At 41.1% G+C, this 23,831-nt stretch overlaps 1 protein-coding gene across 1 annotated transcript in view; it reads left to right on the top strand.

The window, feature by feature from the left end:
• LOC129071112 (vascular endothelial growth factor receptor kdr-like) overlaps positions 1-23,831 on the top strand; it is a 168,307-nt gene that overhangs the window by 124,537 nt on the left and 19,939 nt on the right. Inside the window, exons 17-25 of the mRNA XM_054574237.1 lie at positions 5,873-6,008; positions 7,176-7,280; positions 8,121-8,234; positions 9,464-9,552; positions 10,709-10,916; positions 12,592-12,689; positions 13,884-14,006; positions 14,110-14,221; positions 23,056-23,155. Coding sequence (XP_054430212.1) covers positions 5,873-6,008; positions 7,176-7,280; positions 8,121-8,234; positions 9,464-9,552; positions 10,709-10,916; positions 12,592-12,689; positions 13,884-14,006; positions 14,110-14,221; positions 23,056-23,155 — 1,085 coding nt within the window. The remainder of the gene's footprint in view (positions 1-5,872; positions 6,009-7,175; positions 7,281-8,120; positions 8,235-9,463; positions 9,553-10,708; positions 10,917-12,591; positions 12,690-13,883; positions 14,007-14,109; positions 14,222-23,055; positions 23,156-23,831) is intronic.

Genomic DNA, 23,831 nt, shown 5'->3' with positions numbered 1-23,831 from the left:
CCTTTGTGGGTGACAGCTGCAAAAAATCAGGATGACAGATGTAAAAACTGGGGCACTAGATATATGTATAAATTTTCCTCCTGAAGCTACTGCTGTTCTGGAGCATGGCTAACAGACACCACAGTGATAGTACCTGTTTTTTGAGCTCTCTGGAAAGGATAACAATCAAGCATAAATTGCGTACTAATAAGAAGCAGAAATTGCGTGCTAATAAGAAGCCTGCCCTTCAGGCCACAGCTATGAAGAGAAGCTGATAGGCCGCTTTCACAGGAAGACTGGGCTCCTCATACCACTGTCTCCTGCTGCGTCTGGGGCGGGTAGCCTGTTAAGAACTCTCTTCATTGGTTACGTTTCTGTGTGACCCATGAGTGTAAACCCTGCCAGCCGCCAGACCCAGGCAAGGTAGAGCTGTCCCCTGAAAGCAGTCCCAAAAATCAGGGTGCCAAAAGAGGTTCCATTTCTGGGAGCTACTGGTGAGCTGGAAGGAGGCAGAGGGAGAGCACAAAGACAGCTTCCACTGGATGGAGCAAGGCAGCCTCCATCCCTGGAAGGTATTTCAGCAGGCTCCTATACATGGGTTAAATTAAATGTATGTCCCCTGGGCAGATTTTTAAAGATAAGCTTTATTTGCAGAATGTCCGGGTGCTTTGTAATCAGCTGCCTCTGTGCTAGGCCCTCAGGTAGCTGAGTCTGAGCATTGGAGCTATTGAAGAGCTATTTCTCAGCACTGGCTGGTGTGCCTCAGGGAATCAATTGCTGGCCCGTGAACCAAAGGGTGGCTAGTTTGATTCCCAATCAGAGCACAAGCCTGGGTTGCAGGCCAGGTCCCCAGCAAGGGGCGTGCAAGATGCAAACACACATTGATGTTTCTCTCCCTCCCTTTCTTGATCCCTTCTACTCAATCTAAAAATAAATAAATAAAATCCTTTTAAAAAAATAACTACTTATCAGTTTGCTAGAGCCTCTTGGGTCTAATGGACACAAACTTCATTGGCTTTCAAAGCTAGATGTTTTGGGGTGTGGTCTCTCCAGTGCAGGTCTAAATAGTTGGGATGCCAAATACGGGGTTTAAACTCTTAGCTTCTCAGGGAGCAGCTCTGGGTTTTGAGTTCCCTTCCAGTTGTGGGTCACTGTGCTAGGGGTGGGGTTTATGGTGAGGTTTTGTCTCATCCTCTTCTATCCACTTCAATGTATGTGTTTTTCCTCATTCTCTTGATGAGTAAGAACTACTCAACTAGGCTTTAATTAATTAATTAATTTTTGTCCAAAGGAAATTGGCTTATATGAAGCTTATGCAGGGAAATGAGTTCAAGAGTTTTCTACATTGACAACATGAACTGGAACCTCTGGAATGTTCTATCATGTCTGTTAATTCCACTTAGTCTAATGTATGGTTCAAGTCTAACCTTTTCTTATTGATTTTCTGTGTGATTTATGGGACATTTTTTGAAATAGGGGGTATTTATATCCTAAGCATTATGGTTATAGTTGTCTATTTCTCCCTTTAGGACTCTTAGTATTTGCTTAATATATCAGGAGTTCTGATTTTGGGTGTGTAGATGTTTATCATTGTTTAATCTTCTTGATGGAATAACCCTGTTGTTATTATTATATAATAAGGTTCTTTTTCTCTTGTTGAGGCAAGATAGTAAGGAGCTAGGAAAATTCCTTGACAAGCAGAATAGGGAAACTGAGACAGACAGCTGAATATGCCGGCCGAGCAATTTACAGCCAGATACAAGAAGTCGCCTCCCTAGAGATAACATCTAGGCTTCAGTTGTATTTCAGCTCCAGGCCCAGAAAGTAGCAGAATTGGGGGGTAACAATAGGGCCAGCTACAATGACTACAGCCAATGGCTCTGACCAATCACTAAAGACCATGACCCTGAAAGGGCGCACCTGGAGAACTGGTGCATATTCTACTGAAACCCTCCGGGGAGACCTCCCCTGAGACTCCCACCTGCAAAAAGAGATAAGAGCCTCAAGACAAAGGACCCCGAGCAGGCTTGCTCTCCCCCTGGGGGGCAGCCAGCGCCATTTCCTTTCCTTTCTTCTCCCCCCAGCCCCCACTCCTTTCTTCACAGACTTGCATCTCCTAAACTCTAAGGCATGGTGCCCCTGGCAGCTAGTCCCAGGCTCACCCCCTGAACCTGCCCCCCAGCCCCCCCCCCCCCTCTGACTTCCCAGTGAGCAACTGCAGCCCAGCCTCAGCTCTCCTGCTGCTGCTTCTCTGCAAAGCCCTGCCTGGTCTCACTGCCCCCAGCTTTAACCAACGTACCTTCACAGTCGCCTGGACTCCTGTTGGGAAACCTTTTCTACAGGAGACAAGCTTCGGCTCAGCACAGCTGGCCCTCGGCAGACCCGCTCAGGGCCAGGCCCCTGTCCGGTAACATTGTTATTATTTTTGGCTTACACTCTATTTTTGTCTGCTATAAGTATAGCCATGCTCAAGTTTTTAAAGTTTCCAGTTGCATGAAATATGCTTTTCCATTTATTCACTTGAACCTGTGTGTCTTTAAAGCTGCAGTTAAGTCTCTTGTAGGTAACAAAGAGTTAAATCTAATTTTTGCAAACCATTCAGCTGCTCTGTGTGTGGGGGGGTTGTTTTTTAAGACTGACTTGTTTATTTTTTTAATTTTTAAAATTAAGTTTACATTCAGTATTATTTTATATTAGCATCAGGTATACAGCATAGTGGTTAGACAATTCTATATTGGACTTTACAAAATGGTCCCCTGATATTTCCAGTACCAATTGTAAATTCAATCCTTTTACATATAGAGTAATAATTTATATGTAAGTACTTACTAGTGCCATCTTATTAATTGCTTTCTGGTTATTTTGTAGTTTCATTGTTTCATTTTCCATCTCTCTGTGCCTACCTTTGTGAATTGGTGATTTTCCATGAGGTATACTCTGACTCCTTTCTCTTTATATTTTTGTGTGTCTACTGTATATTTTGATTTTATAGTTACCATGAAGCTTCCTTGAAATACCTGATGGGTATAATAGTCCATTTTTAGCTGATAGCCACTTAACTTTGCACACAAAACTTCCCTTTTATTTCCTTCCTTTAATGTTTTAGGTATAATTTTACCTCTTATATGGTGTATTTGTTAACAAACTATAGTAGCTTTGTTGTTTTTAATCTTGTTTTTTAACATTTATGCTATAGTTAACTAATTAACAGAATAAGAGCTTTCTAAAACTTTCTGTATATTTACCTTTATCAGTTTATTGTATATTTTTGTATGTTTTAATGAACTAATTAGTATCTTTTTATTTCATCTCAAAGAACTCCTTTTAACATTTTTTGCAAGGAGAGTCTACTGGTCATGAACTTCTTTAGCTTTTATTTTTCTAAAAAAAGTCTATCATTTCTGAAGGTTAACATTTCCAGGTAGAGTATTCTTGGCTGGCAAAGTTTTCTTTTAGCACTTTAAATATATCATTTCCCTCTCTTCTGGCCTGTAGGGTTTCCGATGAGAAATCCACAGGCAGCTTAATGGAGCTCCTTTGAATGTTACAATAATTTTATTTCTGACTGCTTTTAGGATTCTCTCTTTTTTGACAATTTTATTATAATGTGTTAGAAAGGACTATTTTGAATTGAGACAATGGGATAATCTATTATCTTATTGAACTTGGATGTTTTAAGTCTCTCCCCAAATTTGTGAAGTCCTCAACTATTAATTTTTAAAATAAACTTTTTGCTCCTCCTTCCCTCTCTTCTGGACCTCTAATACTGCTAATATCTGTTTGCTTGCTGATGTCCCATAGATCACATAGCCTTTCTCTTCTCCCCCTCTCCTCCTCACCTGAGGATACGTAGTTAGATTTCAGAGAGAAAGGAATGTGAGGGGGGAGGAGAGAGAGCGATCAATGTGAGAGAAACATTGATGGGCTGCCTGCTGTGCGTGCCCGGACTGAGGACTGAACCCACAACCTTCTCGTGTATGGGGCGATGCTCCAGCCAACTGTGTCACCTAGCCAGGACTGTTGTCTCTTTTTTATTCTTTTTCTTTGTGTTGTTCTTTTTCTCGGAGGACTGGATATTTCAAAGGTTCTATCATTTAGATCATTCTTTTTGTTATCTTCCGATAACGATGCTTTCTTCTTTTTTTTCTCTTTGTTTTCTTCTGAGAATGATGCTTTCTATTGAATTTTAAAAATTTCATTAGTTGCATTCCTCAGATCCAGAATTTTTTCTTATGATTTTTTTAATGATGTTGGTCTTTGTTAAATTTCTTGTTTCGTTTATGCATTCTTTTCCTCGGTTTGTTGAAATGTCTTTTGTGTTTTCTTGTGGCTCATTGAGTTTCATCAGAACAGCTAATTTAACTTTCTTATTGGTTCTATCACAGAAATCTGTGTCTTTGAGATTGTTTACTGGAAGATTATTGAGATTTTTTAATGTTGGCGTGTTCCCTTAATTTTTTATGTTTTTGGAATATAAAACATTTGAAGTAGCAGTCACCTCCTCCAGCCTTTACTAGTTGCCTTTGGTTAGGAGGCAATTTTCCATGGTCCTGATTATCTGGGGCTTTACTGATCTTATAAAAATACACCTGCCTCATGCTTCTTTCTCCCTATCACAGAATGGCTAAACGTGTGTTCTTAGCCTTGATCTTACGATTTACCAGTCTGCCTTCTGGAAATCTTTGTTTTCCTGAAGGTGACGCTTTAGCTCAAGTTTGTGTTTTCTCCTTTGACCACAAGCCCTAGCCTGTTTTCTGCACACATTTCCTGTCGACGGGAACTTGTTGTTGTCACTGCATTTGGGGACATGCATAATGAGCTGGCTACAGTGTGGGCGGAAGTGTGGGTTTAACTCTAGGACATTGGGGGTGTCTATAGGTCAGACAGATGGATCCTCCAGTGAGGATTCCCAGTGGCCCTTGAGTGAAGGATTCCTGCCAGAGCTATTTATTGTCTGCTTATAGTTGGAAAGTTTAATCCCTTTACTCTTAAGGAAATTACTGATATGAAATCACTTACTTCCGCCATTTAACTATTTGTGTTCTCTATGTCTTACACTTTTTTTCTTTTCTTTTTTTTTCTTTTTTTTCTTTTTTTTGGTTTTTCAATTTCTCCTTTATAGACTAATTTTGTAACTGATTTTTTTCCAGTGTCCCAAGTGTTGTGCCTTGTCATGCGCTCTTATGGTCAATCCCTGTGCCTTCAAATGCTTTGGGAGAAAGCTGCCTGAGAAGCTAACTCTTCTCTGGTTATGCTCCAGTTTGTATAAAACCAAGAGAAATTTTTGTACTGGTCTTTCAGGGAGTTGCCAGACAAGTTGAGACCTACACCCGCAATATTTTTAGAACAAGGTTCATATTGTTCCCTCTGGCACTAGCAACATGCCCTAGGGGTGCTTACTACCCTGTTCCTGGATGCTGCCAATATGGGGAGTAAAGGATGAGAGGCAGGCAATTTTAAATGTCACAGAGATCTATTGCCACAGAGCCATGATTCTTACTTACCCAAGTCTTTCCCCCATTGCTGTAAGTTTTTACTAGGATAAAGCTATTTAAGGGTTAATTCTGGCCAATTTTCCCCCTTAGTAAATTTGGGGGGGGACATAACCCTAGAGTTGGCTACTTTGCCATTTTGGGTACAGTCCCTTTTTATTACTGATTTTTAATAGCTCTTTATAATAGGGGGATTAATTTGCTATGTTTGTTGTAACTATTTTTCCAGTTTATATCTGTTTTAATTTTTTTTCATGGGGTATGTTTTATATTTATGCTCATGATTTGTTTTGGATTTAATGAACCAACTTAAAATACAAAATGGGAAAATCTAGGGGCCTTATTCGTCTTCAAAAGATCAAGAAAACACAGTAACATGCTTTTACTTTTCTTGTGTACAGCCCAGTGTGTCAGAAATCAAAACCGGATACCTTTCCATCATTATGGACCCTGAAGAGATGCCCCTTGATCAACAGTGTGACAGGCTTCCTTATGATGGCACTAAATGGGAATTCCCTAGGGAACGGTTACAGTTAGGTGAGAAGATACCTCTCTTATATCACCCTTCCACTTTTTCTTTTTTCATTATAGCATTACAAAATTACTAAGTAAAAGGCCCAAGAAAAAACAACGGCTTGAAATCCAGGATGCACTTAAACCTAAATGAAGTGGGATGCGTTTCAAAGATGATACTGTTGAGAACAGAAGCCAAAAATTAGGGGAACAGAACGGCATTGCACACATAGCATGAGAATGATTGAGTCACCTTATGCAACACATGCCACTTTTCGGAACTTTTTTGCATTCTTAAAAGAAAATATTAATAATTATAGGTGTGCTCTTTATATTCTATTACTCCTGTGAAGTCCTAGTTGGGTAACATTTGGGAATGTCTTTTGTAAATGTTACGCACTTCACAAATGGAAGGTATTGGTAAACAATGGAGTCTCTGAAAAAAAGTTGACTGGAGAGGCTGAGTCCTTTAAATAAAGAAAATGTAATGAATACCCACAGAGATATATCCAGTAGTCCAGTAACTAATGTGTTTCTTAGTGAAGTAGATGGCCAGAAGTCTTGACTTGCATCTTATTAACAGGTATGTGCTAACACCTTTACCTGAAGAACTGGTTTGTGTCTATAGACCACCATAAATTGGCTACAACCCACATGGTTCTTCCTCTCAGTTGCTGGCATGGGGTAGCCCTCTATTCACTTATTCTACACATATTTATTGGTCATCTACACATATTAAACATCTTTCCAGGTGATGGGGACATAGCTATGGGCAAGACAGGCCTTATGGAGCTTATATTCTATTGGGAGAAATGATAATAAATATCCCAGCATAACGTTATCAAGTCAGAGTGTTATGAAGACTAATAGGGCAAGTTGAAGAAATATAAAAACAGTGTTGTTTTATTAAACTTTAAAAAAAACTTTTTAATTTAATGTTTATTGTATTTTTTCCATTACCATTTAGTCCTCTTATACCCCCTCCTCGCAACAATCACCACACTGTTGTTCATCTCCATGAGTCCTTTTTGCTCAATCCCTCCATTGTTTTAGATGGGGTGGTCTGGAAGGGCCTTCCAGAGAATTCTGACTCAGCAGTTTTGGTGCCCATTACAAACAGCAAACTTTTCATTTTTCTCTGGGGTCTTTCTTTCAGTGGCTACTACTCATTTTCACTTTTCATTTCCTCAGGCAAAATCCTTGGTCATGGTGCCTTTGGTAAAGTGGTGGAGGCTTGTGCTTTCGGCATTGACAGAGCTTCAACTTGCAAGACGGTGGCAGTGAAAATGCTGAAAGGTAATATTTATATTCTCTAGAGGCCATTGGAAAACACCTGCAAGGACACTTGCGGTCAGGTGTAAAAGAAGTCAGAAGTAGTGGAGGGAGGTCACTACAACTAACTTCCACCCTCATTCGACCAATGTTTCCCCTGGAAACCGCAGCCATGGGCACGAGCCAATCATCATGGAACGTTGTGTGTCAGCCTATTTGTTCTTTTTTGTGTTCAACCACATCAATACTAAAGGAAACACTCGAGGTCTTTAGTTCTGGTAAGGCCTATACGGGCCGGCAGTGGTATCTGGCCACCGGAATTCCTACATGGTCTTCGGTGGCGGCAGCAGAAGGGGAGGGCACAGAATACACGTGGGATGAATTCCCATGGGACTCCGCACTGGTTGGGGTACAGGAACCCACCGTGTGGTCCCAACCTTGAGTAGATAAACCTGTGTATGTTTAAACATCCCAGTACCATCCACCCCATGCCCCTGACTCCTCACAGAAAAAGGCTTAAATCCAACTTGGCCAATTCACCAATCCCCTCTTCCAAGACAGCAATGCAGGGAAAGGTTATCACAGAAGAAGGAGCTATTGAAGGCTGTCCTGTCCTTTTCAAAATCAGAGAGTAGAAAAGTAGTTAAGGATGTGAGTACACAAATCTCAGCGTCCAGGCGGGCTCGTGGGTGAGAAGATATGACTCTGCCATTGATAATATTGCCTGGAAAGCGCAGAAAGGAATCCTTGTGTTACGGGCATTTCCGCCAGCATTGTTTACCATTACAGAGGACCCCCTATGCTCCTGCAGCCTCTCCCAGGACAAACCATTCTTTTGTGCATTGCTGTGTTTGTTTCAAGCAGATTGTGCAACCTCCAGTGAGTTTAAGGCTTTGATGTCAGAACTGAAGATCCTCATTCACATTGGTCACCACCTCAATGTGGTTAACTTGCTGGGTGCCTGCACCAAACCTGGAGGTAAGGAGCCTTCCATTCCCGGCCAGAACGGCCCTCTAGGGGCCAGAGCTCCCGGAGGCAAGCTGGGCCCTGTTTGGGCAGGTCTCCGTGCGCTGCAGGTGAGCCTCCTCTGACTTAGAGCGCCCTTGCGATGCGCAGGACCTCCAGAGCCCGTGTCCTCTGACCCCGTTCCAGGAAATACTACTGTGCAATGTATAAAGGGCTTGGGTGCATCTCAACTTCTTGCCAGCTTGAACAGCCCGTTATTCGGTGGAATCTCGGACACGTTAGTTGAAGAGAAAACATTTGGGTGCTGAGGAGGCGTGCCACGGCCTTCAGGGAAGGGCGTCCATGGCCTCCTTCGGTTACCCGTCTTTCACGTCTTCGGTTAGCACCATGGCCTGAGGAGGGGTTTCACCCACCTCGTCAACAGCAATTCTGCAACCCCTGTGGATCTACACATTTGAAGCCATTCTCTCAATGACGCCAAACGCCCTTGAGCTGTTTCTCTATTACAGTGCTATTGAAAAGGCACCTCCTTTCATTTAACTTCATTTGAAACAACATTTTCTGAGCCCCTTCTGATTTTATGTGAGGCCCTAAGGAAGGGAGGGGCTTGGAGGGCATACTGGGAGCATGATGCGGGGAGGCCACACAAACAAATAGAGTCCTTCGGGCCACATGTGACTTGTGGTGTGGGCAAGCACAGAGAAAACGGAGGTTCTGGGAAACCTGTGGAGAGGCTTAAGCCACGAACTAACACGAAGACAATTGAGAGAGGCCTTTTAGCAAGCTATTGGGGGTGGAGGTAGGGCAGCTGTGTGGAGGGTGGGGACAGGAGCCCCTGTGAGCAGATGGGTGAAATACCCAGCTGGTGGCTGCTCCTTTGCCCTCGTCACTGCAACTGTTGGCTGCACGTGGCCAGGGGCCCTGTCCTGCTCATTCCTGTAGCCTTCATGCTGGCCAGCCCAGGCAACATCATAGTGAAGTGCATTGTGGTTTATTGGCCTCACTTTCCCCCTTCTGCCAAATCTTCCCTCGCCCAACTCTCAGCCAGCCAGCTGTTTCTGGGATCAGTCACCATTGCATTTGGCATAGGTCGGTCAGTCAATGGGTTCGTTGCCAGAGAAATCCTCTGTGAGATTTTAGGAGATTTCTGGTCGACAGGTTACCGGGACAAGGGTAGCCCAAGAGTCGGCTAGCCTTCATCATCCTTTCTGGAACGATGATGTGGACATTACTTTTGGCAGGTCCTTTGATGGTCATTGTGGAATTCTGCAAATATGGAAATCTGGCCGACTTTCTGAGAGGGAAGAGAGGAGATTTTATTGCTTCCAAGGTAGGTTTCCCCAACTGAACCCCACACTTCATCTTCACTTTTGCATGCTATCTGACGGCTTTCTAGGGATAAAAAGGGAGAGAAGAGTGGAGAAGCAGAGGCTGAAAAACTACTGATCGGGGCCGTAGGGTATGCATTTCTACATCCAATACAGCCTTGAAGTCAACGACCTCTAAAGTTCCTCTTAGACAGAAAACTCGGCATGCTCCCGGCATGGGCTGCAGTGATGCGGTTGGTTAGTGTCTCCCTCGGTTTGCAATAAGAGATCCAGAGTAATTCACTAGCCCAGTTCCCATCATGCCCTTACTCTTCCATTCCATCAACTTGAGCTTTCTGACAATACCTGAAGATCTGGGAAAAGGAACTTTTAAAAAGTTGAATGTATTGCTGTGGCATTGGTTAATAAGATTATATAGGTTTCAAGTGTATGATTCTAAGGCCTTTCATTTGGATAATGTCCAGCCCAGAGCCTATGGTCAGGGGCACATGTCACCGACGCCTCAATATTCCCCTCTTCTCACTCCTGCTCTCTAGGTGGGCACGCTGCCCCTGCCCTTCTCTCCCAGGGGAAGGCAGCGGTCTCTAATTCCCAAAGGACTGCAAAGCACTGTGTCAGTCACTGCTTTATTTAGACAAATACCTGATTTTTAAATGAATTCATAAACACCCTCCAGAACCCAGGGTGTCATCTGACTTGGTTTTCTGAACGAGCTAGCAATTTGTTAACTCCACCCCCAAGTTCTCCCTCTACTCGGATTTTTGCAAAGATAAAAGGGAGCAATAGTAGTTAAAAATAGAGGGTGGCTGCTTCTTATGACATACGCTCAACGTCTAAGCACAGAGCACAGACACCCTTTGGGGTACCACATGTCACCAGATATCCTTGCCCTGTGAAAGCCTGCTGTCTTTTGAGGAAGAAAACCCCTTCGACAGCCAGATCTGGAATGTTCCCGCTCCCTAGGGATGAGTCTATTGACATCACAGCAAAGGGAACAGAGCCCTCGGCTGAAGCAGCACTCTCAGCTTTCCCTCTGCCTATCTTTGAGCAATTCCCTTATACATCTGGGGGCCTCAGTTTCCCCAATAGAAGCATGAGGTAGGATGGACTTGATAATGTTGAAGTCTCTTCCAGCTCTGAGTATTTTTGAACTCTCAGGTCCCGCTCGGTATGGATAAAAAGGTGAAGACCTTTCATGATTCCGACTGCAAGTCCTCCCAGCTGGTCAAGCCGCGTCTGGAGAGCGTGGCGAGCACAGGAAGTTCCACCAGCTCTGGCTTCATTGAGGACAAGAGCTATAGCGAATCTGATGAGGAGGATGAAAGTAACCGCCACCTTTTGGGGGCCACAATGACCCACCGAGTAGGTATGTGGGGTTGTCTTCTGGCCATTCCTCAAGGCTACTAGAGGTTTGAGTATGGGGGTTGCATTGGGTGAGTGAGGCCACTGTCCAGCAAGGTTAGACCGGGGTTGAGGGAGGTCTCCCAGAACATCACGTGACCGTTGTCGTGCATCTCGGCGGACATTTGCTTCTAAGCTCAGCTTACACTTTCGTTAACACACAGAAATAGTTTACAATGACAGCCTCCCACATTCATGTAGACCTTTACAGTTTCCATGCACTGCCCAAAAAATTCTTTTCTTGAGCTCTATGACTTCCCTGTGAGATGAATAGGGATCCTGATCTCCATTTGACAGAGAAGAAACTGACACTCAGCACAGGGATAATAATATAAAATATAGTGAACAGATCCTGCCTGATAGTCAAAATACTTAACAAATATGTAGGGTATTGCGAAATGGCTATTGCTATGAAAATATTTTACAGCTATTAAAATATTGAACAAATACTGGCACAGATTGAGACCAATCAGAATAGATGTCTAATGTAGCACCGGAGCAGGGTCTTGGGGTTTTTGAATCATGGTAAAGTCTGGAAAGGGATGTGATCAATGTAGTGGAGAGGACACTTGAAGAGCTTGTCCGTGTAACCATTTACCAAGCAGTATGGAGATATTTAAAGGATAAGCAACTCTAATAGCTGTACCAATGTTGACCACCTCAATATTGATCTGGCTCAGCTAAATAAGAGGAGTAGGAGTTGAATACAGGCTGCCCGCTTCTTTCCATGTTACCTCCCATCCCTGGTTTTGACTGACAGCTTCAAGCATTGACTTTGAATTACACGTGTCTTAATTCTGCCTGAGCTTTCTGCCTGACATTGGCACCTACTGGTGCCCCTGACCTTTCTGCCTCTATTCCTCTTATTGTGCTTTTGGTCGTAAATAAACTGTGTAAGATATCTGTCTGGCATTAATGCATGCTGGGACAGCAACTGGTCTGAGAGTGAGAAGATTGGGGTTTTATTACTGGTTCTCACAAACATACTTTATGGCCTTGGACAAGTCACACCTCTTCTCTAGGCTTCATTTTCTCTACTTGTAAAATGACAGTAGAAACTTGAACTAGAATACTTGTAAAGACCCTTACAATCCTAATATGGTGGGGGTAGAGCATCATAGGAATTTCTGAACTCTGCATCTATTGACAGAAATTGAGGGAAGTGATCTAGTAAGGAATATGGTATATAGTGACCATACATTGTGATTACAAAAATTCAGACTTGTTGTAACCATGAATTATGGGAATTTCCTGAAAAATTCCCAACCTCTGGCATCCCATAGACATCTTCCAGATTCTTTCTGGCACCCAGAATTAGCGAGGAAACCTCAAAAAACAATGGATTCCATTTTGGCGGTAGGGAATAGTCAAGGCATGAGCTATTGAATCCCTAAAGACATCTTGGGAGAGCATGTTCATTCACAAGAGTACATGCCCATCACTTAAAAATACACAGGAGGTCATGGTAGAGTAAGGTCTGCCAAGGTCCTGTCGACAAAAGCATTTGCCTCCATTCTGCAAACTTTGTATGGAGGGCAGGTTTTTCTTCCCCTCTAGCTCTTCCCTACTGCTGTCTCCACAGAATTCGGGGGAAGTTTTCCACCACCAGTCTTTCTCTCATGTTCTTTTTGCTTCTCCAGATTCGAAGAATCTCTATAAGCACACCCTCACCTTGGAGGACCTGATCTGCTATAGCTTCCAAGTGGCCAAGGGCATGGAGTTCCTTGCTTCCAGAAAAGTGAGTGTTCATTCTTTCCTTTTGTTCATTTCTACTTTTAGGGGGACAAAGGAGAAGTGGATTTCCATAGCAGCAGTATCCATCATAGCTTTTTTAATAGTCTACTCTTTTACTTGTCTGTCTTTTTTGAATTGTTCTTTGGGAAATTCACGTTCAGTCATCTTACAGACAGCTACTCCTCTGTCTACCTGCAGTTGTTAGGGGCTTATTTTTCAAACTCTAATAATAGGAGATGGCTAGAATATTTAAAGCCAGCAGTGCAGGTTATTGTATATCAAAATAATTTCTTTCAGAAAATATGTGTTGATTGCTTCTTATGTTCTCTATGCTAACAGCTGGAGGTACAGACATGAAAGATACAAATTCTCTTACCTAAGAACCCAGTGAGGTAGAAAGACAGTCAATATAATGAAATAGGCTAGATCCTATGAGAGAAGAATAAAATAAGTGCTTTCTGACTATATGGAAGGAAATCCAGACAATCTGTGGTCTTCTCAGCAGATGTTGTGTTTAAGCAATATTATGAAGACTTGATAACAAGAAAATTTTCCATAGTTCTAAAAACTACAACATACAATGCACAAAGATGTAGGGATGGGGAAGTATAGCTGAACAGAGAGCTTTACATTGATTATGAAAGGCTTTGAACATTGTGCAAAGAAATTTGAACTTTCGTGGTTTCTAACTGCCACAAAATAAAATTTTTTAAGTAAGAACATTCTCAGGTTTGCGCTTAAGGATTGGGACTTTGGGGACCAAAGTGGACCAATGAGTAGTTCATGGGGCTACACTGGAGGCACAGATAACAGTTAGGAAACCATTGCAATGGTCCCATTGAGGTAAAACAAGGGTCTCTGTGACCCAGGGTACTAGCAGTGGAATGCAGTGGATAGAATAGAATTATATTGTAAAGTAATATCACAGGGTCTGAAGGATAAAACATATTAGTGGTAGCCAAATGGGAGGAACCATTCTATTATAATGGACATTCGACCCATTCAGCCAAATTTCAGAACAGACCAATTCACTAGTCTCTCAGAGGCTGAGTACTTCTGAGATACTTCCCTATTCTGAATTTTCATTCCTTTCCTCTCCACACTCAATACCCAGCCTTTCTCCTGGCTGAGAATCTGTAAGCCTGCACAATCCTAGGTCCTGGCAACCCTCTGAGCAACCTGTGTCCTTTTTCTTTAGTGCATTCACCGGGACTTGGCTGCTCGGAACATCCTTCTAGCTGATAATAACATTGTGAAGATCTGTGACTTTGGTTTGGCCAGAGACATCTACAAAGACCCTGACTATGTCTGGAAAGGGGATGTAAGTTCATAGTTCACTGGCACAACACCCCAAGTCCAGTCCCTTGGGACCCGTCGATGTTATGGATGTTATTTCATGGCTCTCTCCCATTTTGGCTTTCTAGGCAAGGCTCCCGCTTAAATGGATGGCACCTGAAGCCATTTTTGACAAGGTTTATACTATCCAGAGTGATGTGTGGTCGTTTGGTGTCTTGCTGTGGGAAATATTCTCTCTGGGTAAGTGTATCTTTTTATTGCTACCCCCTCACTATTCCCAGTCAACATCAGCTGCAATCTCAGAATTTAGCAGACCTCGGTCTGTGGATGCGATGTAATCAGGTAGAAAACAACTTGTGACCAAGAACTAACAAAAATTGTCTCATTCATTCAGTGATTGATCAAATTTACTCAAGAAATGTTTACTGAAAGCCTGTCACATGCCAGGCATTGTAAGTGCTGGAGATACAGTGGTAAACAAAGCAAATGATAATCCCTGCTGTCATGGAGCTTGCCCTCTAGTCAGATTAGACTGACCACAAACAATTAATCAGTACAACATAGAAAATTTTAAATGATGTTAGGTAGTATGGAGAAAAATTTAGAAGAGATTTAGGGAGTATTGGTATGGAGCAGAACGTGGGTTAGTTTTTAAACTAGGTGGTTAAGCAGGGCCTCATTGAAAGTGAAATGCTTCAGTAAAGGCCTGAAGAGTGAAGAAATGAGCCACACAGCTATCTGGGAGAAGAGACTACTGGGCAAGGGAAATAGAAAATGGAGTGTGCCCAGTGAGTTTGAGGATCAGACAGGAGACCACTGTGGCTAGAGTGGATGAGTGAGCTTAAGAGTAATTGGAGGTGTGGTTAGAGACGGAACGAGGTCCACACGCTAGACGGGGCTCTGTTGATGCAGAGCGATTAAGTCGCTTCTTAAAGACTTTTCAAAGAGCCAGAATTTGAACCCAACCTGTCTGACTCGCAAGCCCCGCTTTTAACCACCACACATACGACCACACTTAAGCCAAGCCATAGCGTGGCGTCGGTGATTCTAACTAAGCTCTGTGGGGCCCTGAAGAAAGCAGCACAGTAAACCCTGACCTCGGCCTTCTAGACTCCCAGTCCCACATTGCTGGCGCCTGGAGGAAAAACCTTCTAAACCTACCAGGAAGCCTAGAGATGAGACAAGGCTTTTAAGAAAGAAGACAATGCTCTAACATGGATGAGGTCTGCATCTCACCTCAGATCCTCCTCCTTCCATGACTCTGAATCAAAGTCCTGCCTGTGGTGCCGAGGGGTTTTTATTCAAATCAGCTGGGCATGGTTGTTTGGGAGCCAAGTGCACATGATAACTATTTTATCAAGCATTGGTGTCACTGAATATAGAGGAGGATTCCAATGTTTATAGATCACTGAGATCTAAAGTGATTGCAAGATGTTTGCCTTCGCCGCCGAGGCTATTTTGGCCCTCGCCTACGATATCTGGTCTCTCTGTCTAGTCTCTCAGATGACAGGTGTTTAAGAGGCGGAACAAGGTGCTTGAGCAAAGGGGAAGCGACACTATTTGGTTTCCATCCAAGTCACATGTGGAATCAAATGGTAAAGCAGTAATTACAGCAGTGTCACTAAGAAATATTACTATACTAGACAGCTTGAATTTCAGAATAGGCTTCTCTCTACCTGATCTTTGCGCGGAAAGGAATGTCCGCCCACACCCATCTTATACACATAGCCTTTTGAGGGGAGGCTTCATGGGAAGGAGGTAGCATAGCTGCTAGCACTCCTTTCTCCAGTGGTTCCCAGGATTTGGAAGCACCAACACCCCACTATCCAGTGCGCTCAGGAGAGCAAGGTGTCTGAACAAACAATATTTCGAGACAGATGAATGTTGACACTTGTTCTTTTAACCTTTTTGGGGATGGAAATCTGTCATATGGATTACAAATTTCCTTGCCTCAATAAACTCTTTCAATATGCCATTGCTCCTGCTTCCCGCCCTCTCTCATTCCCCTATTTTTCTTCTCTGTCTTCCTTTTACCATTCTCTCATTTTCCAAATTAACTTCCAGCAGGGTCTGAATTTTATAACCCTTGATATCCACTGATCAGATTATGTCTTCAGTCACACCGCATCTTTTGGTTTTCTTGGTTATTTTTCTTGTAGCTGGAATTCATAGCCTTTCATGGCTGTTTCCATGAGCAGACCCTTGAGGTAGCGGAAAGCCTCGCTACTACAGAAATAGAATGTTATCAGATCACCTCTCACTATTGCATAATAACACATGGAATAACATGGTCATTTTTCTTTAAGGAGTTTAACATTTGTAGAACGAACATAATAAGTAGATAGAAAGTGCTCTGTATATTGCAAGGTACTGAAGCAATTAAATTTATTATTATTATTATTATATGATATAATTGTTACAACTTCCTGTTAGCTAGAATAGACATTATGATACAAAATTTATAAATGAAAAAGCTGAGCCTCAGAGAAGTACATATGAGGCCCCACAAAAACTAATAGGCACAGCGAGGACTGAAACCCTAAATGTGATACTAGATTCAGTGTCCTTTCCTATAGGAAGACTTTACTTGGAATAAACAAATGAGGTCATTGAGAAATGGATGTAGGCAGGTAGATGGAGTCCTTGCACCATCTCAGAATTTAAACTCTTTATTCTAAATCATGTAGTTTGTCCCTCTGCCTTTAGGTAAACCTCCTTTTAATATACTTTGTGAAGGTTACCAGAGCCATGCTTGTACCCTTCCAGAAACTGTTCCAGAGCTGGGAAACCCAGCGATCAGGACCCAAGCTTAGGACTCTTAAAAATCCTTCATACTTTTGTTTGTGAACCTTAACTCTCATGTCTCAGTAGTTCAGAAATTCAGGGACAAAACTTGTGTTAAAAAAAATGCTCTGATTTCAGGCAGAGGCTGTGCTCCAGTTTAAATTCACAATCAAGATGCTCATGTGAAAGACACCACATATGTATGATACACCCTAACACCCCATTAAGATGAAAATGGAGCACTAGGTATCCAATTACATTCTGCAGATTGGGGCAATTTACAATAATGACCCTGAAGGTATCAGCTCCCGATTTCTTATTCCTCTAGCTTACATCCCTTTATTGGGCCTCAATCCACAATCTATGAAATTGAGTTTTGAAGCTAGATGGGCCCTGAGGTCCTCTGAAGCCAGAATAATCTGTGATTACAAGTCCAGAATGTGATTCTAATTAGCTGTTGGTGCCCCATGTGGACACACACTTCTCTAGGCCCTGCAAAGCAAGGGAACCGCATTAAATGTTGTACAAAATTCCTTCTGGAGATGTCATTCTGTGGTACTGTGGAAATGGTTCTTTTGTTTCTGGAATGGATCACATCACCTTGAACCAGATACAACCTTCCAATGCTCTATTGGTTTCGAGTTTGAACTCAGGCTTATGACTATGCTCTGTGATGTTAATTTTGAAGAGAAGAGCAAATGGCTCTCTGTAGTCCAAAGCACAATTCTTTGACTGTAGTATTTCGGTCTTACTGATGTGGACAAAGGCAGGAGGTTCCAACAAGCTGTGCACGTGGGGACGAGCCTGAGAAAGGCCATTCCTTGTGAGACTAGAACACAGGGAAGCAACTCCCTAACCAGATGCACATATTTTTTTCCCTTATATCTCAAATTCAAGAGCAAATATATATTAAATGCCTACTATATGCTAGACGCTATACTTTGAGCTGAGGATAGCTATTAGTGATTGAAACTGACAAAAATACCTGCTGTCAAGGAGCTTGTATTTTACCAGGAAGGGCATATTAATTCATTAGTCAATAAAATATGGAACTAGGGGGAGGGAGCGTGATACAGGAATATTATTTCAGAGAGTGGCAAAGGAGGTTTCTCAGAGAGGGTGACATTTAAGCAGCGATTAGAAGAAAGAGAGGTCACTAGCCAATTGGCCATCTGGGATGAGACCGTTCCAGGCATAGGGAACAGTGAGTCCAAAGGCCCAGAGGCTAAAACATGTTTGATGTGTTGAGAAGAACAGTGAGATAGATGGCCATTGTAGCTGGAAGGCACTGAAGTGGACAGCGGTGGATGGTGGATGATGATAGGTAAGCAAAAAACAACTTCATGTGGTGTCTTACAGGACAGGGTAAGAACTGCAGATGGAGATGAAACACAGGTATATTGCCAAAGAATTGTCTACATAGAGAAAGATGACATATGTGACTTTCAGTCAGACATGAGCTTGAACCTCAGTGTTACTTCTCATTAGCTGTACCAATTTAGCAGGCCACTACGCCAATCTGGTTTCCAACTTCCTCATCTAAAACGTGGGGTTGAGAATTTTTACGTCACAAGGTTGTTATGTTAAAATACTATTTGAGCTATAATGTGCCACACACATGTTGGTGTATTCTCCAAAGAGTTTAAATTCCAGTCTCCTGAACCATAAATATTTGAATTCACCTGGTAACACCACAATATAGGTAGATAAAATTGTATCTATTGCCTGAATAAAAACAGAAGAAAGCCAAATGCTTGACTGTTTCATGGAAAAAAAAACACACTTTCTTCTTACTGTGTGTGTGCACAAATTCTTATTTGTATGTACATTGTGCTAACTATATGTGGTTTTATCTAAGTGGTATAATACCATAATGGATAGAATTTTACTGTAAAACTCATACCTGACTCAGGAGGAGGGTGGGAGAAGACTCATAAGATTGAGTATTCACATAAGTCCTGAGGTTGCAACCAGGTGGAGGGGAGAGAACAGGAGCCAGTATATAAGGGTTGAAGGACTTTCTTCTTCATAATAACATCCCAGAAGGTTCAACGATATATCTCTGCTAATTCTTATTGAGCCTGGTGTGGTGAATGAACAAGAACTTTATTTTTTTTTTAATTTTTTAAATTTTTAAATCATGTTTATTCTATTACGGTTATCTCAATTTTTCCCCATTTACCCCCCTCCACCCACCCCACCCCCGCTCCCACAGTCAATTCCCACACTGCTGTCCATGTCCATGGGTCATTCATCCATGTTCTTTGTCTAGTCTCTTCCCCTTCTTTCCACCACTGTCCTCCTTCCCCATCCCCTCTGGCCACTTTCAGGCTGCTCCATGTTTCCATGCCTGTGGTTTATTTTCCTTAGTTTATTTTGTTGAATAGAGTCCACTTAGAGGTGAGATCATATGGTATTTGTCTTTCATCAACTGGCCTATTTCACTTAGTTTAATATTCTCCAGTTCTACCCGTGTGGTCACAAAAGGTAGGAGTTCCTTCTTTCTTTTTTCTTTTTAAATGCAGGTTGATTTTATTTATTTACTTTTTAAATGTCAAGATCCATTATAAAATATTAAAAATTTTAAATCCATTATAAAGTGTCAGCAATTAAAAAACAACATGACACCAGCATAAAAATAATCAAATAGATCAATGAAATGAGCATTCTAGAAACAAACATATATATATGTCTAACAATGTAATATATGATTAAATTGATATTTCAAATCAATGGGGAAAATAAGGCTTATTCAACAAATGAGGTACATGGACCACTATTACTTGAAATAAAACAAATCTAGAGCCCTATTTCACATGTTATATAAGAAATATTCAGGTGAGTTAAAAATCAATATGTAAAATCTAAGGAGTTTTAGGAGAAAATACAAAATGATATTTTTCTTACCCTGAAGTAAAATATTCAAACCCAGAAGCTACAAAGTAAAATATTGACAATATGACTATATTAAACATTTAAGACTGTACAGTAATATACAAAAATAACTTAGAGGACAAGTAATAGAATAAGAAAGTATTTGCAACACAGCTAAAAAAGTGTTAATAGTTTGTTTTTTAAGGGAAAAAATTCTACAAACATTTAATTGAAAAATGAGTAAAGAATACCGAAAAGTCATTTAAAGCTTTTTAAAAATAATAGAAATAGGCAAGGAATATACAAAAAGAGGTTTAGTTTCAACTAATAAAGTAATAATTAAAGTAACACATCATTGTCACAATCAGATTAATATGTATTAAAAATATTGGTAATGTCAAGTATTGGTGACTGTGAAAGGAAATGGGGATTCATAGACTCTTTCTTCATCTTCCTAAAGCAGTCCCTTTAGCATATTTTGCCATGCTGGTTTGGTGGAGGTGTATTCTTTTAGCCTTCTTTTGTCTGCGAAACTCCTTATTTTGCCTTCTATTTGAATGGAGAGCCTTGCTGGGTAGAGCAGTGTTGGTTGCAGGCCTTTGCTTTTCATGACTTGGAATATTTCTTGCCATTCTCTTCTGGCTTGTAGTGTTTCTGTTGAGAAGTGAGCTGCTAGCCACATCGGGGTCCCCTTATATGTTACTACCTCCTTCTCCCATACTTCAAATAGAATAAAATACTTAGCAATAAGCTTAAGGAAGTGAAAGACCTGTATTCTGAAAACTATAAGACAATAACAGGACACAATTAAATGAAAAGATATACTGGCTCATGGATTGGAGTCTTAAAATGGTTAAAATAACCTATTACCCCAAGCAATTTACAGATTTAATGCAAATCCTATCAAAATACCAATATCATTCTTCTTAGAACTGAAACAAATAATCCTAAAATTTATATAGAACCACAAAAGACTCTAAGAGGCCAAAAATGCTGAACAGAAATACAAAATTTTGATAAAGAAGATTAAAGTTGGAGGTATTATGCTTCTGACCTAAAGCTACAATACTCAAAACTGTATAGTACTGGAACAAAAACAGACACATAGATCAATGGAACAGAATAGAGAGCTCATAAATATTTGCTTTTATGATCGACTGATGACAGAAGTAAAAATATACACTAGAGAAATGATATGTTCTGAACCAACATAAGTCTGTATATAATTTATGATGTGATCACCAGATATATCTAGTAATGATCTATACTGTACCTACTTCACCATAACTTATTTATTTTATTATTGGAAGTACCTCTTGTACTCCATTTTTTTCACCCATGCCCCATCCTCTAACAACCATCAGTTTGCTTTCTGCATCTAAGTATGTTCTGTTTTGTTTTGTTATTTGTTCTCTTAGTATTGTTTAAGAATCCACATAACTGAAATCATGTCATTTATCTTCTGTCCAATTTATATCATTTAGCTTCATAACTTCTAGGTCTATCTATGAAGTTTTAAATGACATTGTTTCATCATTATTTAATGCCTAAATAATACCATATTACATCTTCTTTACTGATTCATACATTTATAGACACTTACATTGCTTCCATATTTTGGCTATTGTAAATAATGTTGCAATGAACATAGGGTATATATATCTCTTTGAATTAGTGTCTTCATTTTCATAACATAAATGTCCGGAAATGAAATTGCTGGGTCATACGGCAGGTCTATTTTTATTTTTATTCAATTTTTTTATTGTTATTCAAGTACAGTTGCCTGCATTTTCCTCCCACCACTCCCCCTCTCCCCACCCAACCCCACTTCCCACCCTCGATCCTACCCCCTTTGGCTTTGTCCATGTGTCCTTTATACATGTTCCTTGATGACCTATTTTTATCTTTTTGAGAAATCTCCATACTCTTTTCCATAGTGGCTGCACCAGTTTATGTTCCCACTAAGAGCGCATGAAAGTTCCCATTTCTAAATGACCTTGCCATACCTTATTGTTTGTTGACCTTTTAATTATAGCCATTTCAACAGGTGTGAGGTATTATCTCATAATGATTTTCATTTGCATTTTTATGATGACTAGTAATGTTGCACATATTTGATATTTTTGTTGAGCATTTGCATGACTTCTTGGGAGAAATGGTTTCTCAAGTCATTTGCCCATTTTTTAACTGTATTTTTTACAGTGTTACAGATGTCCCCATCCTCCCCCTCGTTGGCCACCTCCACTCAGCCCCGTTCCCCTTCCCTCTGGCCTTCACTGCACTGTTGTCTGTGTCTATGTGTCGTGCATATATGTTATTTTGTCCCTTTGGTAGTATATTTCCTTGATTCCTTGTGTTCCTTATAGCTTTGTATTGGTGTCTGACACCATCTTGAATCTCAAAGTCCTAGAAAATGTACTCTAGAGTTTTCATAACTATTGAATATAAGCAACCAAATAAGAGTTATGAGTTTGGGAATGTAGCTTACCCATGCACAGACATAGATGTTCAAAGATACTTGTGGTTTGATAATTTGCAGTCTCTTAACCCACTTTAAACTGTGATTCAAACTTGGGAAATGTGCTTTCTTTACCATAATTTTTTTTTTCATTTGTGAACATGAAATTTACTCTCAGGCCTTATTTCTTGTTTGGGTTTGGATACCACCAAGACTGCATTTCCCAAGTAGGAAACAGATGTCCGCATTGGGTAGAAATCTGCACCCTTGTTGTTCATGAGGCCTGGGCTACATTGGAATGTCATAATTAAAGTATAATATGAAAAGGGCATTCAGAGACTGCAGAAACAGATGCTTTTGGATTAAAAACAAAATCACCCATCTTATATTGAAGGATGGGTTACATTCCAGCAAATCACAGGGTAATGGCAGAATGTATCATTTAAAAGCATGCAATTATTGCTTAGCCTTGTAGCTCTCAGTTGGTTAGAGCATTGTCCTGATAGACCAAGTTTGCAGGTTTGGTCCCCAGTTAGGGCACACACAAGAATCAACCATAAGTACATAAAATAAGTGGAATAACAAATCAACACCTCTCTCTCTCTCTCTCTCTCTCTCCCCTTTCTCTTTTTCTCCTTTCCTCTCTCCCTCTAAAATCAATAAATTAAAAAATTTAAAAACATGACCTATTGCTAAGTCAATGGAAATTTATTGGTAGTTTTTAAAAAAAAACCTTTACCTTCATCTCAAAACAATTTGTATATGTGGTTTCTGGGAGAATTATTTATGTCAGATCTCTAAATTGTCAAGGTAGACAGAAGTTCTATGTCACATACTCTATGTAGACCTGGAGCTGCTAGCCCCTCAGAATTTTTTTTATGCTTCTCTCTTATAAGATCCTGTTGAGTTGCTTATCTCATGGGAATGAATAGGATTTATGTTTTTCCTTATGTCTCAGGTGCCTCACCATACCCAGGAGTGCAGATAGATGAGGAATTCTGCCGTCAGCTTAAGGAGGGAACACGAATGAGAGCTCCTGAATATTCCACTCCTGAAATGTAAGTTCTTCTTCAGGCCTAAGGGTCATCAGACTAAATTCCTTTGGACAAAATGGTCAAAGTAAACACCACAGATTACATAACATAACACATGAAATCCTGTTCAATGCCAACATACTTCTTTTTCTTTTCTCAAGTATATAGGCATACCTCGAAGAAACTGCAGGTTTAGTCCAGTAAAGCTAATAAGGCAGTACTGTGAGTCACACAAAATTTTTGGTTTCTCCTGCATATACCAAACTGGAGCCAAGTTCTTGGGATCTTTCAATGATCTTTTAATCTTTTAATGATCTTGGGATCTTTTAAGTGAATCTAGAGAGTGATATCAGAGGAATGGCAGTGTGAGAGATCCCCTGATTGTCTCCCCTTAAAGTTTCAACAATTTGAACTGCTATAATTCAACAAAAGATTCTTTTCTCAATGCACAAAGGTGTCTGAGAGATGTGTGCATTGAAATATCTGAAGGTGGGCAAATGGGGGTGAGCCAAGGAGATGGGAAGGGAGAAGAGCTATGGGGCTCAGCCCTGAGAGGAAAGATACCAGGTTATGGCTGGCGCTCCCTTCAGCTTGGGAGGAGCAAAGAGAGTCAGTGGGCATTTCTGCAGGAGTGGGCAGTACAAGCAGCAGCCGATCCCTGTGACCACAGCAGGGACGCAGCACAGAGGTGTGGCCACGG

Source organism: Pteronotus mesoamericanus, unplaced genomic scaffold (genome assembly GCF_021234165.1).
Source record: "Pteronotus mesoamericanus isolate MK-2021 breed Mesoamerican mustached bat unplaced genomic scaffold, CSHL_Meso_final contig_256, whole genome shotgun sequence".
In the NCBI taxonomy this organism is placed as follows: Eukaryota; Metazoa; Chordata; class Mammalia; order Chiroptera; family Mormoopidae; genus Pteronotus; species Pteronotus mesoamericanus.
The sequence above is the reverse complement of the archived record's forward strand: the minus strand, read 5'-3'. Positions and strand labels throughout refer to the sequence as shown.